This window comes from Anas platyrhynchos, chromosome 18 (genome assembly GCF_047663525.1).
Source record: "Anas platyrhynchos isolate ZD024472 breed Pekin duck chromosome 18, IASCAAS_PekinDuck_T2T, whole genome shotgun sequence".
NCBI lineage: Eukaryota > Metazoa > Chordata > Aves > Anseriformes > Anatidae > Anas > Anas platyrhynchos.
Window position 1 is genome coordinate 4,758,690 of NC_092604.1, and position 15,551 is coordinate 4,774,240.

At 58.5% G+C, this 15,551-nt stretch overlaps 1 protein-coding gene across 2 annotated transcripts; it reads left to right on the forward strand.

Annotated features, from left to right (window-relative positions):
* The first annotated feature begins 255 nt into the window (after positions 1-255).
* Positions 256-13,062, forward strand: LOC101794703 (glutamine synthetase). Of its 2 annotated transcripts, none has more exons than XM_072025302.1 (7): positions 256-310; positions 7,871-8,046; positions 8,606-8,767; positions 9,924-10,070; positions 10,924-11,051; positions 11,970-12,169; positions 12,338-13,062. In XM_072025302.1, exons 1-7 carry the CDS (start codon positions 285-287, stop codon positions 12,657-12,659), a joined length of 1,161 nt encoding a protein of 386 aa, XP_071881403.1. In that variant the 5' UTR covers positions 256-284; the 3' UTR covers positions 12,660-13,062. The 2 variants fall into 2 exon arrangements, with proteins under 2 accessions (XP_071881403.1, XP_027326686.3); XM_027470885.3 differs by lacking the exon at positions 256-310 and adding an exon at positions 7,577-7,634.
* The last annotated feature ends 2,489 nt before the right edge of the window (positions 13,063-15,551 follow it).

Below are 15,551 nucleotides of genomic sequence, written 5' to 3' on the forward strand. Positions count from 1 at the left end.
ATGACCATGCCAGTTGCAGAATCAACCGTGAAGCTTCCAGAAGTCCCAACGTTCTGTTTTAGCCCCCCAGATCATCACGTCCCAGTCACCCAGCACCCTTCCTAGACATTCCCCATTCCTGAGAGCTGCAGCAAACCTCAGGCAGCTGGAGCAGGTGTGGGATGAGGGTGATCATGTCCCACAGCTGGGGGTGGGAGGTGCTGCCCCAGGGCACAAAGCTGGGGAGAGGGACCAGGGATCCTGATGGTGCCTGGGGCTATGAAGGGCTGCAGGACTCAGCTGTCATGGTGCCAGCCCTGAGCTCAGCTTGGTAAGGGCTGCATGTGGCATTAGTTTGGCTTTGTGTAGAGGTGGTGATGTGGGGAGGGTTGTGGGGGTGCTGGTAGGGGCTCAGCTGGTGGTACCCCTGGTGTCCTGCCCTGTTCTGCTCCTTCACAGATGATGCAGAGACGGCAGGTGAGCTGGAAGGGGGATGGATGTGTTTGAGGCAGGATGAGGCCAAAGCCCTTGAAGATAACTCAGGATGCCCACAGATTTTGGGGCAGGGAGGATGTGGGAAGAGCTCCTGGTGCAGCAGCATGGCTGAGCTCCCCAGGGGCTGCTCCATGGGGTCATAAGCAGAGGGTGCAGGGAGCAGTGGTGGGGTCAGGCTGCAAGGGGCAGAGAAGGACCTGGAGGGTTTGAAGTTTCTTGGTGACTTACCCTGACGCCTTGTGGCCCTGTAGCTTTAGACCCAGCACGAGAAGGCAGCACCTATTTCAGCAGCAGCTTGAATGCATGCACAGCACAAAGTGACACTGGTAATTAGGCTCGGAGGCACGCAGCCCGTTACGGAGCCTGGCCGGTCCCGGACCGTTTGTCTTTGGTGCTCGTGAGCCAGGAGCAATTACTGAGCCAGCAGCTGGAGGTGGAATCGAGGAGTGATTCACTGCAGAGCCCCGCTATGGCCGGGCAGGAGGCAATGCAATGGCCTTGCAGGCACCACATGAGGAGAGGGAGCAGCAATGCTGCCTGCTCTGCCCCCGTGCAGCTGGAAATGCAAGGTGCTGCTAATCACCCAGGTTAGGGTACGTGCACGGGCACCGTAACTTGTGTCGTGTGCTCCAGCAGCAGAAGTCCCGAGGGGCAGGCAGCAACTGATGGCTGCATCACCAGCGTGCCCTGGGGTGATGTTGGGCGATGCTCCCAAGGCTTGGGTGATGGAATAAGCTCTGCTTTGGGCTCAAGAGTGATCAGGTTTGGGCTGAAGGCATAGGATGGGCACCCAAGGGGGCAGGAAGCTCCGGGCCAGGCGCTGCTATTGCAGCAAAGCAAACTTGCACCGTTGGCATCTCCTGGTGGGAATAAAGCCAGTGTGGATGGAGACGCTTTGCTAGGGAACAACAGAAATTCTTTTCTTTTTTGCAACTGCTTGCAAAATGGGTTGAACCAGGCCAAAATGAAGTTCTTGGTGAGCCTTTTCCCCCAGAACAAGGGAGTCTGTAGGGCTGGCATGTTTGTTTTAAATTGGGCAGGGCGGGCACCCCACAAGAAGCGAGCTGCAGCCTGGGCAGGTTCAACGCCCACAAGCCCAAAGCACTCATGCACACCAGGCTGCTTTGCTCCAGGCTAATTCAAAGCCAACTTTTGCCAAAATCAACGTGTTTATGCAAAGGACTGCAGTGAGGTGGCCTTTAGTGGTAAGGAGAAACAAAACAAAGCTTTTGCCAAAGAAATTTCTCCCCTGCTGCACTAATGGCCTCAGAACACTACGGGGCACCTACTCAAGGTTCTGTGTATTGAAGGCCAAATCCTACAAGCTGCAAGAATCACCTTTAAAGCGCTTAATTAACTTTAAGGAAAAAAAAAATCCAGCTCCTGAAATCATGAGATAAAAGAGATAACGTTACTTCTGCAGAGAAAAGCACCATTTGGGGGTCAACACCGCCGCCACCAAAAACAGCACCGAAATGCCTGCTCCTGTTTAATCTTGAAGTCCCCCCCCCGGCCCTGGCAAGCCAAGTCACGCTGCTGTGAGTGCAGGGGCTGACATCAGCAAAGGCTCGGCACAAGCGGCAAGGGAAGTGAAAAAGGTTTGCATCTGTGTGAGGCTGTAAATTTGGGTTGCCAAACAGGATACGGGCTGGGAAGGCAGCTGGGCGAGGAGGCTGCGGTGGCTGCTCACCCTTCTGCTCGGGTGCGTCGCTTGCTGTTGAGCATAACTTGTGTGTGGTATGGAGAGGGTTAATGTGCTTGTTTGGCAGCTCTGCTCACAGCACTTTGCTCTTATGGGGGTTTTGGTGAGTCTTGAGGTTTGGTTTTGCTAAAAACGAATGCCGATGGTTTAAAAATAATAATAAAAATAAAAGCTCTGCGTCCTGTTGGGAGCAACCTTACTGAAACAAGTGCCCGTGTGTCCCTAAAGCTGGGAATAAGCCCCAAAACCATCCACAGAAGCTTCCTGCAAACCACCCCCAGCGTGAGGAGTGGGAGCCGGGGCCCTCACTGAGGCTGACTCACTCACGTGAGGCTGGTGATGAATCGCTGCCTCTGCAGCTGGGTTTTGCTGCGATCTTGAGCAAATCTCTGGCTCATCACAATCGGGCAGTGTTGCAAGGCGTTATCTCCTGACCACCTGTGGTTGGAGGGCATCCTCCAAAACCTGCTGGGCACGGAGCTGCCCCAGCCAGCCCGGATAATGCGCAGGGAAGGGACACGGCTCGGCTGTGCTGGCATCCAGCTGGTGCCAGAGAAAGCACGTACCTGGAGGTGGAGAGGCTCATCCAGTGCCAAAATTACCCCTTGTCTGCACTTGGAGCTTGGAGGACAGCATGGACCTGGTTGAAATCATCTTTGCTTGGTTCAGACAAGGCTTGATGAGAGGAAAAGTGGGAAAATCCCAATTTGGGGTGTCTCAGTTTCCATCGTGGTGGGAGTGAGTTGGGGTGAGCCTGAGCAGGAGGCTCATGGACCCAGGGAGAGCCCAGGCTGGGAGCTGGGCTACCAGAATAGGGCTGGTGGCCACTGAAGTGCCATTTGAGTTGGGACTGCGGGTTGCCCAGGTGTGCTATGGTGAGGCAATTACCTGTGAGTTATCTTTGCATGTGTGTGTGCATTTGTGTATAGGAAAAGGTGTAACTGCTGCTTGAATGAAGAGAAAGTGGTTTGGGTGCAAACATCCAGGCATAACGAGATTTGTGTTGCTTAAATGTGTTCTAACTGTGAATGCAAACTGTCACTTCAGATGTTTTGTAGGAAAAGTGTAAAAGTGAGCGTGTGTCGGAGGCAGAAATGCTGCTTCACCACCCCGAGGAGACATCGCCCAGCGATGCTCATGCCTGGTGCCATGGCACAGGCACACAAACAGGGTGAGCTCCACGGCACGGCCAGATCTGCCGTGTCCCTAGCACCACCTCCAGCACCTGAGTGGGCTCACCCCTGCTAAACCCTTCAGGGCTGACCTGGCCCACCCTGCCTGCATCCTGCCACGTCCCAGCAGCAGCCCCAGGAAGTTATTGCAAACCTGCTGGGGAGCGCACACCCCCCTCCAGCATCCCGCAGCACCCCCCTCCTGTCCCCTTACCTGCAGATATCCACCCCTTCCTGAGTGCTGCGCAGGAAAATCCCTGCACGCCCCCAGCCCCCTGCCCTCTAATCCCTTTATGGTGTTTGTGCCGGGCTCCCCCACACCGACCCTGCTCTTTGCCTTCCCTCTAATCTCCCCGTCAAACAGTTTGGGCAGGGACAGAGCAGCACGTGCTGTTTGGAGTGGCCAAACCTGGAGCGGGCAGAGGGAGCGCTCCCACCTGGGGCTGTAGGCGATGCTTCGGAGGTGTCATCCATGAGCAGCACCCAGGGCAAACCCCTCATTTCAGAGCAGCACCCTGATTCCTGGAGGGTAATTTTGAATAAAAACCCAATTCTCCATCCTGCTAGCTCTGCTTTGTGGCATGTCTGGGCGCTGGGGGGGCTGACCACTGCCCAAGGCTGCAGCACCCCCAGCCCCAGGTGCCCGTCCTGCTGCTTGTGGCTGGGGAAGATGTGGGCAGCGACGGGTCCTTTGCCCAAAGTCACCCCAGCTTGTATCTGTTTAAACCATTCTTGGTAGAGCGTGTTGTGTTCCTGAAGGTTTTCAACCTGGAAAATTTGCTAAGGCTTCTACTGTTAATAAAGCAAAGACTTTAATAATATCTTTGGTGTATCTTGGCAAGGCTGGGAAATGTTCGGGCTGATAAAGCCTCAAAGTCAGGGAGATAAAACCTGGAGGAGTTTCAGCCTTGGCCAGAGCTCCCCAGGGGTCGCTGGCTGCAGCTTGATCCAGGTGCTGGGCAGGGGGCTCAGCATGGAGCCACGGGAGACCCCTGCCAAGCCTGTGCTCACCTCTGAGCTTCCCAGCCACCGCAAGGGAGGTGATGGCTCCTCCGTACTGGGGATCTGCTCCTCCTGCAGTCCTCCGGCTGGAGAAAACCCTCCCCAAATAGCCTTCTGCAAAGCCCGCTGGAGATTTAATGTGTGACCGTTCACAGACACAAGGACATCCCTGCTCCTGCCTGAATCCCTCCGGCACACTGACCTTGGGTGGCTCATGCATCCCTCGCCCCGGTGCCTGGTGGTGGCTGCTGTTTGCTGTGCCTGTCGCGGCGCGGGCGGGCAGGAGCCCGCTGTTTGCAAGGAGCCCAGAGCTCATCGGCTGGAGGGTAAAAGGTGGTTCAAGAGGCTCAGGGATCCAGGTCGGAATTGTGCTCATTGCTATTAGCGTACAGCCCAGTTTCTGCTATGGAAAGGGCTGGAATTAGACCATGGTGAGATAAGACTTGATCCCAAGGTGGACAGCAAAATGCCAATAAGCAGGTGTTAGCACTGTATGGCAGGAATGCCTTGCTAAAATCCCTAGCAGGCTTTTGTGGCTAAACAACGCTGTGGTATCCATCAAATATTTGGTGAGCTGCCCCGCTGGCGGTGTTTGGGGCAGGCATGGGACCCTGCACTCGCAGGCTGGAGCCGTCCCTGCTGCCCCAAGCCATAGACGCGCCCTGTTTGCCCTGCCGGGCTGGGCTTTGACCAGGGAAGGGATTACCGGTGTTTGTTCTGTCTTCCCCCTGCAACTATTTTGGTGCTCGGCACTTCCAGCTGTCCAAAAATGAGTTTTCCTCCCTGAACCATGCAGTTACTACTGGACATTAGTGCAGTTGGCGTTTTGTTTTGTTTCTCTGTATTTTTGAGCCTGCCGTGTACACAATTTTGGAGTGTTTCTGGGCACTTTCAGGAGGAAAACCAGAGCTTTTGTTGGGCATAAAGTGAGGACTCGTGGGTCTTGGCTGAACCCTGGCACTGCACAGCTCATGTGAAAGCATCAGCACCATGTTAGACCAATGCAACTCGCGAGGGGCTCAGTGCTGGCTGCTCTCGGGGCCAGGTTTGTGTTGTTTTCCTGGGATGGGGGCTGTGGGTTCTCCCTCCTTGCCCTCAGCCATGGAAGTGCAGCACCAGCCCCTTGCATCCCCCGTGGGAGCCTCGGTGCAGCCCAGTGTGGGCAGGGGGACAGTGACACAGCCAGCACACCCACGGCCACGCAGCCACCTCGGGAACACCTCCAGGACCCCGCCTGGGCTGCACACCCAGGCACATGCTTCCTCCTGGGCTGCCGCCCTGTTCGTGACAATTTCCAGCCAGGAACGAGGAAACGTTTGGGCTTCGCAGCCAGATTTATGGATGTGTCCCCAAAGCACCCCGCTGAGGGAGGTGGCTGGTTCGGAGCTGCATGCTTTGAGGGGCTCCTGCACAAAGTCCCTGCGTGACAGCCGGCACGGAGGGTGACACCAGGGAGCCCTGTACCCTCCACCACCGCCACTTCAGGTAACCTCGGGCACATCCCTGGGTGCTGACCTCCTTCCCTCGGGGCAGCACCCGCGGATGGCAGGGCGGGTGACGTCCAGGTGCCACTGATGTCACAACCTGGGGACCAAAATTGCTAATTAGGTTTTGCCTCTCTGCCTGTCGATCTCATTTCCTGGTGCTTGTGCAATCGCAGATGCTTTCGTGTGTCTTCCCGGTTGTTTATCTGCCTGCGGGAGCAAAACACCTCCAGAAGAAAACCAGAGCTGCGGGTGGGTGCCCGGCCAGGAGGCGCAGGGGAGGGTTTGCTGCAAGAGGGCTTTTTAGCTGCCCTGGTGGCATGGAGATGTTTCACTGTTTTGCACAAAAACATTCCTGGGGGTGAGTCAGACAGCCGAAAGCATGAGTCTGCCTGAGGTAGCAAAGCCCCGCGCTGCTTTGGAGCCCGGGCATGTTTTAAAGCATTTTCTCCTCTTTTAAAATAGAAAAACAAGGGAGAGTGGGGAGTTGTGGTGCTCTCCTGCAGCTCTGGCAGCTGGGACCTTTGGGTTTTATTGGAAATCCTCTCCCTCCTCCCCCCAAAAAACACTCTCAGGGGATTTGAGATAACGCCCGTGAGCTGCCAGCGCTGGCTGTTTGCGCTGCGCTCGTGCCGTTGGTGCACTGGGGCCGGTTTGTTCTGCCTGCTGGGACAACTGGGAGCCCTGCAACGCCGGTATCTTCGGCAAAGTAAAAAGGCAGCGGCCTGTTTAATTAATCTAATTGAGATTTGGTTTCAGCTTGATAGCTGGAAATCGCCGCTGTATTGAAGCAGGCGGCTCCAGCTCTCACCTGTTTGCTGGGTTCTTGCAGCTGACGGCGAGTCGGAGCAGAACCACTGCTGCGTGCGGGTGGGTTTTGCTTCTGAAGGTCCTTAATGACCCTCTGGTGCTTGATAATGTAAAATATTGTGTTTTAGCACAACAGTTTGTCCATGCAAGGGGCAGGACAGGATTCCTGGGGGGCATGGTCCTGGGGGTGCTGGGGAGGAGCGTGGCACTCACCAGGACCCCTGTAGCATCCCTGGAGCGGGGCTGGGGGGCAAAATGCCATCGGGGTGACCCTATAGAAACAAACCACCAGGAGGGAGGTGGCAGATAAGAGTCTGAATAAACAGGACTCGTTGTTTTTAAGGACATAGAGCTGTCAGAGAGCATCCAAGGGAATGCTAGGGAGATGGTGAGGAGTCTGGAGGGGAAGATGGGTGAGGAGCGGAGGGGCAGGCGCTGAGCTCTGCTCCCTGGGGACAGCGACAGGACCCGAGGGGACAGCATGGAGCTGGGACAGGGCAGGGGCAGGGTGGGGATTAGGGAGAGGCTCTGCACCCAGAGGTGGTCGGGGGCTGGGACAGGCACCCCAGGGACGTGGGCACTGAGCTGTTGGAGCTCCAGGAGCGTTTGGACAAAGCTCCACGACACAGGGGCTGCTTTGGGGTGATGCTGAGCAGAACCGGGGGCTGGACACGGTGCTCCCTGGACCCTTCTGTGCCCCACAGCTTCTCACCCAGCGCTCCCGCACCGAGCTGCCCTCGGTGCCCACCGCCCCCCGAGCATCCCCCGCATCCCCCATACCCCCGAGCACCCTCCCGTGCACCCCCCACCCCCCCGAGCACCCCCTACCCATCCTGCCCGGCCCCCCCCAGCACCCCAGGGCCCTGCCCGCCCCCTCGACCGGGGCCGTGTCCCCGTTCGGTGCCGCCCCCCCCCCGGGCGGAGCCGCCCCCGCGCCGCCCCCCCGCCTATAAAGCGCAGCGGGCGCGGCCGGGGGCAGCGGCGGGGCCGGTGAGCGGCGGGGCCACGGGGTCGAGTCCCGTGGGGGGGGGACGGGGACAGGGACAGAGGGGACCGGGGGGCCCGGCTGGGGGTGGCAGACGGCGGGGGGGGGGGCGCTTTGGCAGAGGGGCTGGCTGGAAAGTAAGAGCAGGGAAGGGGGCAAAGGGGGTAGAGGGGGGAAAAGGGGGGCAGGGGGCACAGTGGGGAAGGGGGCAGAGGGGTGACGGTGCGCTCCTGTCCCGCAGGGCTGTCGCCATGTCGGTGTCGCACAGCTCCAGGCTGAACAAGCTGGTGCGGGAGCAGTACATGCGGCTGCCCCAGGGCGGGCAGGTGCAGGTCACCTACGTCTGGATCGACGGCAGCGGCGAGGGGGTGCGCTGCAAGAGCAGGACCCTCGACAAGGAGCCCAAGAGCATCGAAGGTAACGCCGCCACCAGCGGTCCCTCCTGATGGCGCCGAGCATCGCCGGGATCAAGTTTTGGGGCGCTTCGGGCGGTGGGAGTCGGTGCTCGCCCTCCTCGGTTGCGTGGCACCGCTGATGCCCGCTGCAGCTGTCTCACGGGGTTGTACAAAGTGGCAGTGCAAATATCCGGCTGCGAGGCTGCCGTTTGCCTAATCTCGCATCTGTCGTCAGCCCTGGGTGGGAAGGGGAACGTGAGATCCTCGCCCCTGGCCACCGGGCAAACAGGCGTGGAGCTGGGCTGGCATCCAGCGCGCTGCGTGCCAGGCGTTGGCAGAAGGTGGCCGGTGGGGAGGAAAAGCTCCGGGGCTGATCCTGCCCTGTTGGAGGGCACCAGGGTGGGTGAATGCACCAGTGCTCAGGGTTGTGCAGGAAAACCTCAGTGGCCGTCATGCCACGGCGCTTGGTGCCCTCTTGTGTGCTCCATGCAGGGTCTAAGCCAGCAGCACCCTGCACAATCCATACATGAGATGCCTCCTCCCAACCCCGCTCTTCCCTTTGTCCCTCTCCCACCCCACAGATGTCCCCGAGTGGAATTTTGATGGCTCCAGCACGGCACAGGCAGAGGGCTCCAACAGCGACATGTTCCTGGTGCCTGTCTGCATGTTCAGGGACCCTTTTTGCCTGGACCCCAACAAGCTGGTGCTGTGCGAAGTGCTCAAGTACAACAGGAAACCTGCAGGTGAGCACCGGTGTCGTTAATAACAACTAATCCCAGCCACCCCGCTATAACTCGGGGTGCCTGTGTTTGAGGAGACCGCTGGCGCTGATGCTGCTCCTCGCCAAGCTGCGCTGAGCTCTTGGCCGGAGGCTCTGAAATGCAAGGACTGGCAGAGGCGGGTGCGTGCAGGGACCTGTTGCAGCAGCTGCTGTGAAGGGCGAGGAGCAGCGCAGCGAGAGGCGGCTGCCGTCCCGCTCCCGTGCGGAAAGGTGGCACGGGGTGGCCCAGGGTTTGATCCTGAGCGCGCCCAGCCCTGCGGGGCCGTGCAAAGCATCAGTGCTCTGGCTTGTAAATAAGGGGAAACTGTAGGTGAGAAGCGGTGTTCAAAGCGCTCGGGGAGGGGAATAGCAGCTCCCAGTAATGCTTCGGCTTGGTGGCTGCCTTGTGGATGGCTGCAGGAAAGGAATGTGAAAGTGCTGGCGTGGCTCCGGGCCTCTGCAAGGGCTTATCGCCAAGGGCAGAAGTCTGCAGTCCCGGTGTCTGTCTGTCCATCTGATAAAGCCCAGGATGGAGGAGGGGATGCCTGGGGGGAAGGGTTTGGGTTGAGATCCCTTCCCGGCAGCACTGCCTCTGCCAGAGCAAGGCTTAAAGCCAGCCCCGGCTGCTGGAGCCGGGCAGCTCCCAGCCCTCCAGCTCCTGGAGCGGGGCTGCGTTGTCATTAAGGACCTCGGATGGCACAGTGTCCTGCTCCTGAGCCAGCCCAGCTGCTCCCAAAACCACGGAGCTGGAAGGAGATGAGGGTTAAACTGGGGATGGCAGCAGAGAAGCGGTGGGAGGTGGTCAGTCCCTGCTCCCAGATGTGCCGGGTGCCCGGGGACAGGGCTGGGGAGGAGGATGTGTGCAGGAGAAGGATGCTCATGCAGTGGAGGCAGTGGTTTTGGGGGCAGTTTAATGAAACCTCCTGGGCCTGTGGCCTGATGCTGTGGGCATGCAGTGGCTCTGCAAGGAGGAACCTGGTGAGCAGGAGGCCCTGCAGGAAAGGGGATTCGTTCACCGCTTTCCCTGGGACTTCTGTGGGAAATGCTCTGGGAGGTGGCTGAGGCTTGAGTGGGATGGAGCTGAACGTGGTGGGTGCGTGCCCACGGCGTGGGTCTGACCGGGACCTCCCTGCCCACAGAGACCAACCTGAGGCACACCTGCAAGAAAGTCATGGACCTGGTGAAGGACAGCCACCCCTGGTTCGGGATGGAGCAGGAGTACACGCTGCTGGGCATCAACGGCCACCCCTACGGCTGGCCCGACAACGGCTTCCCCGGCCCGCAGGGTAAGCGCCTTCCTGCAAACCCCAGCCCGAATGCTCACCGGGGGATGCTGTCCTACACGGAGCATCCCATCCCATCCCGTCCCGTCCCATCCCATCCCATCCCATCCCAACACTCGGGCACATTTCCCCTTGTGGGAGCCAGGAGAAGGAGGGCCGGAGCTGTTTTTCCGACTGCCCCGTGGCTCACGTGAGCCGGCCGGCAGCGCTGCTCCTGCCAGACCCCACTGCACAAACAGCTCTGGGCTGCACGACTTGTTTGTCAAGGGCTGGAGAGCTCGGCCGGAAAAATCTCCCCGCGGCTGTTGGTGAAGGGACCGGCCGGGTGCTGCAGCACGAGGCTGAGCACCTCCTGGGAGAGGGCCAGGGGTTTCCCAACCTGACTTCTTCGCGTCGCAGGGACGAGCTGTTTGCAACATCTCCCTTCCCCTAGGCGGGGAGAAGATCTTCCTCTGACCTGTGTGAATGAGGAAGAGCGCTGCGAAACCACAGCCAGCTGACGGCTCTGGGCACGAACAATGCCAGCTGCTGGCAGAACAATCTCCGGAGCTTGAAGTGCTCAGAGGGTCAGTGGGGTGCCCTGGGGCAGACCCAGCCAAGCTCTCCTTATCTCCTGGCTGCCTCCCAGTTGGCGTTACAAGTCCTGTTGAGCTGCAGAGATAAGGCCGAGGTTGCACAGATGGTCACTCACTGCTCCCCGGCGTTGGGGTTGGTGTCCCGATGCGCCAAGGATCCCCATTTGATCCCCGTAAATCCTCTGCAGCCGATTCTGGTCCCAGTGCCTGGGGGTGGCGGGGGCACACTGCCGTTCCTCCCCAAAGCCTTAATTGTGTGATGCCTTCTGTTTCCTTCCCAGGCCCCTATTACTGTGGGGTCGGAGCGGATAAGGTGTACGGGCGGGACATCGTGGAGTCCCACTACAAGGCTTGTCTGTACGCGGGGGTGAAGATCTGTGGCACCAACGCGGAGGTGATGCCCTCCCAGGTAGGTGCCCGCGGCCCCGTGGATGCTGACCATGATCCAAGTCTGCTTCTCCCAGACTTGTGCTCCCCATTTCTCCTCGGGGCTTCTCTGCTGTTGGGTTCCCAGCGATGGAAAGTGGGGCTGGGCCACCCTGTGGTGCCCAGCACGGTGTCAGCGTGAGCCAGGACAGGCTGTGAGAGCAGCAAGTGGAGCTGAGGGTGTCTGTGTCCTGCTGCCCTGCCCTGAGTGCTGGGAACCTCCTGTGGGACACAGCCTCGGGCAGCGGCTGGAGGGGATTTGGGTTTTTTAGGAGCTGACACAAGGGAGCCTCTGATTGCTTTATGCAGGTGGCCAGACTGGCTGACGGTGATTTAATTCTCCCGCTGATAAGCGGGGGTTTATCAGCAGCAGGGCTGAGGCAGGGCTTTTAACGACCCCGCTGTTTGCCCTGATCTTTTCAGGGTCCTCCTCAGCTGCCCCCAGCACCCTGCGCTCCGGCCGGGCCATGCCAGCAGCTGTGGATGCGTCATCCCAGCTTAGTCACCAAGGGTGGCGCAACCCTGTCCCCAGGAAGGACTCGTGGGGACATCTTTAGTCCCGTGCCCAGCTTGCAGGAGGATCTTACATGCCAGCAGCTCGAGCACCAGCCTTGGAGCAGGGCATGATACTTATTTACTTCCATTTTGAGAAAAGCCCTCCGATTTTCTCTCCTTAGTTGTGAAAAGTTTATTCCTTTTTTTTTTTTTGGTGTGCCAAAGCTGTCCTGTTGTCTAACTCAATGCTCCCCATCCCATTGCTGATTCCTGATGGGTGAATTGTAAAGCTCAGCCATTCCCCATGCTGGCAGCTCTCATGGGGGGTGACAGGGACACAGGCTGCCCCACAGCTGAGGCACAAATCTCTCCTGTCCCCCACAACACATCCGCTCTCCCCTTCCAGTGGGAATTTCAAGTGGGGCCGTGCGAAGGCATCGAGATGGGCGATCACCTCTGGATGGCTCGCTTCATCCTGCACCGCGTCTGCGAGGACTTCGGGGTGGTGGCCACTCTGGACCCCAAACCGATGACGGGCAACTGGAACGGGGCCGGCTGCCACACCAACTACAGCACCGAGGAGATGCGGAGGGACGGGGGCCTCAAGTGAGTCCCCGGGGGAGCCCTGGGCTGCAGGCGGGAGGGTTGGGGCCACGCGCCGAGCCAGGGGAACATCTGATTTTAAAAGCACGTTGTCATAAGTGGTGGCCTGAGAGTTCCCCATGGCTCTGCTGGTCCCCACACCAAACCTGACCCCATCCTGGTCCCCCACAGACACATCGAAGCGGCCATCGAGAAGCTGAGCAAGCGGCACGACTACCACATCTGCGTCTATGACCCGCGGGGTGGCAGGGACAACTCCCGGCGGCTCACCGGCCACCACGAGACCTCCAACATCTTTGAGTTCTCCGCTGGCGTGGCCAACCGAGGCGCCAGCATCCGCATCCCGCGCCAGGTGGGCCAGGACGGCTTCGGCTACTTCGAGGACCGGCGGCCGGCGGCCAACTGCGACCCCTACGCGGTCACCGAGGCCATCATGAGGACCACGGTGCTCAACGAGACCGGCGTGGAGACCAAGGACTATGCCGACCACTGAGGCCGTGGGGTGGGAGGAGGTTCTCGTGCCGATGCGAGCCGTGCCCGCGCGGTGCTGTCGGCTGTCAGCTCAGACTCTTTAGGAAGCTCGCTTCTGGTTTTGTGAAATGTCGCCTTAGAAATTATATATATTTTATAGCGAGAGGGAGGGGCCCAACCTATTTTCTCAACCACTTTTTTCTGGTTCCTGGTTTTAGGTCATCCTTGGGGAGTTTTTTAAGACTTGGATGGATTTTTTTTTTCCTGATGGACTTTACACTGTGATGTACATAGATTCCTACGTGGAAGCTGCAGCTGCTGCTGTTTGCACCTGGGGAGGGTGGGTGCTTTTTTTCCCTATATCTCTGTTGCAAGGAAAAGATAATAAATAATTTTCCTGGCTGTATGGCAGCCGGGTTACGCTGTGGCGGGTGCCTTTTTCTGTGGCTCCTAGAGCTCCGTGCAGGATTTAATCGGGGTCTTGCTGATGAGTTGCTGCTTCTGGGGCTGGGGAGCGCAGAAGCTGAGATGCTGGAGGCACCTCGGGCAGGTTTTAGCCCTGAAATGGGGAGGATCTCCCCCAGCTGGGGCCGCCCTGCCCCATTTGCCGGCCGAAAGGCCATCTCCCTGCATCGTGATCCCCGCAAGGCAAACAGAGCGGCGCAGCCTGAGCAAACAGCGGCCGGGGCAGCAGCTGGCGGGCGTTTACACAGGGTGTGCGCTGCTGAGTCAGCACCCGGCACGGGTGGGGGGATTTTGAACCTGGTTGTACCTTTAGCTACGTGGGGATGAGCCCAAATCGAGGACCACGGGTCCCTCCTGCTGGTCATGGTGCTGCCAGGGTGAGCTGGGGGTGCTGCTGTCACCCGCACGTGCGAGCAGCCAGGAGCCCTTGGTGTCTTTGAGTTGTTCACAATAAATGCAGCCTGGTCCCCACACTAAGAGGGACAGATTTTCCTCCCAGAAATTGCCAGGCACGGCTTTTAGTCGTCTTCATCAAAATCACAATGCTGCCTCGTTTTCCTCTCGTTTCTGTGATGTCTTTAACGGGCGATGTGAGCGCTGGGACTGCTGCCTGCAGCTGGAAAATCAATGAAGAGCTAAATCTGGAGCAGGAAGGCTCTCGTGTTCCTTTCCCTGGCTGTACCAGTGCCTCTAAGTACAGTGCTGCACGGCTGAATCTGGGGAAGTGCAGCAATCCACATTTCCAGGCGCCTCTGGCACAGCTCTGCGTGGGTCCCAGCCTGGTGCTTTGTGCCTGTTCCAGGGCTCAGCTGCGGGTCTCAGGGGGGCTCCAGGGGCTCCCCAAGCCGCAGCCGGGGCTGTTCCCAGAGCTGGGGCCAGCTCTGGCCACTTGTGTGCTCCGATGCCTTCTTGCTCTCCTTTGCCAAAACGCAGATCTCGCTGGTCCTTTTCAAGGTCAAAATGGGTCAGAAACCATATTTTATTTTTATTTATTTTTTTTCCTGAAGCAGGAGGATTTCCACCCACAGGGCCAGCACCAAAGGGGAAACGAGGACACATGCATGTTCCTACATGTACAAGAGGTTTTGTTACAACTCGCTGTGCCTGCTGCTGTTGGAGGCGAGCTGTGGGGCTCGGCTGTGGGGCTCAGCTGGCAGAGCAGGCACTGGGGACGGATCCAGCCCTGGGGACCGGGACGGGAGGCACCCAGCACCACCCAGTGCTCCCCACCACGGATGGGTGGTGGCGATGGGGGACCCCAAGGCGAAACCCAACCCAGGATGGGGATTCCGGGAGCCTCCTGGGGCTCGGCTTTGCATTTGGAGATCTTCACCCTCCGGGGCTTTCCCCAAAAAGCCGGGCCCGGCCGGGCCGCATCCTGCACAGGCGGCAGCGCTGCCTGGGGGTTTGCTGCCCTCAGCAGGCTCCGGGGCGAACGGCAGCGAGCGCAGCCCAGGGACAACCCCAAGCCCACCCAAGCTGGCCTTTCCACCCCAGTGGCCAAAAAAAGAAAAAAAAAAAAAAAAAAGCAAAAAAAAAAAAAAAAGCAAAAACAACCCCAAACAAACCAAAACCTAACAAACAATCCCTCAAAACAAACAAACCAACAAACAACAAAACCCCAAAAACAAAACCAACCCCCTTTGGGGCTCATCCCATACGCATCCCAGAAGCAGGGCACTGCCAGGGACTCTGTGGGGTCACCCCAGCACCCAGCACCCAGCAGGCACTGCCCAGGGGACCCTGCAGCTCCCGGAGCTCTTTCCATGGCTGCTGATGCCATTACGCTGATTTCAGGCGAGGCCTCCAGGATTGCTTTTTATTCCAGTAATAAAAAGGACACCACAATCGCCATTCCGACACTAACAATAGCATTACTCAAAGCCTCTGGGCAGAAGTGGGGAGTTCTGGGTAGAATAAAGACCTAAACCAAAATGTCAATAATAACTTTTTTCCCTCTCCTTGTCTTCCAGCCTGCACAATCCGCTTGAGTCTCTCTATCTTAATGGGCATTAAAATGGTTTCAAATTAGATCTACGGAAAATTGAACTTTATTCCCTCGGAACTTCAGTCTGGCCTTTAAAAGCCAGCGGTAATAGTTGGGTTTCGTGTAAGAGCATCTCTGATCTCAGAAGCTCTCAGCCTGGGCGGGAGGCAGCAGCACCAGCAACTCTCCACTGCCAAAACACAACCACAAGCCGAGGGGGATGCACAGCTCCCAGCAGCACCCAGCATACCACGAGATGAATTGGGCATGGGGATGTTTGGTCCCAGCTCCACGCTTGTCCCGGTGCAAGCCCTGCTCCTCCTTGCTGGCTTTGCACCCAGCTTTCGGCTCCGTTTGGTCCATAAAAGTAGGGATGAGGACAAAGAGCCCCCAGGCTGTGCCTCATTTAGGGAAGTGTCCCCTGGGGACACCCCAGGTTGTGTCAGGCCATGGTGGCGATGC

Coding starts and splice junctions, on each gene's coding strand:
- LOC101794703 (XM_072025302.1), top strand. CDS start 285: ATGGTGCCAGCCCTGAGCTCAGCTTG. Junction 8,047..8,605: donor GGAGCCCAAGAGCATCGAAG/GTAACGCCGCCA, acceptor CCCACCCCACAG/ATGTCCCCGAGTGGAATTTT. Junction 10,071..10,923: donor CGGCTTCCCCGGCCCGCAGG/GTAAGCGCCTTC, acceptor TTTCCTTCCCAG/GCCCCTATTACTGTGGGGTC.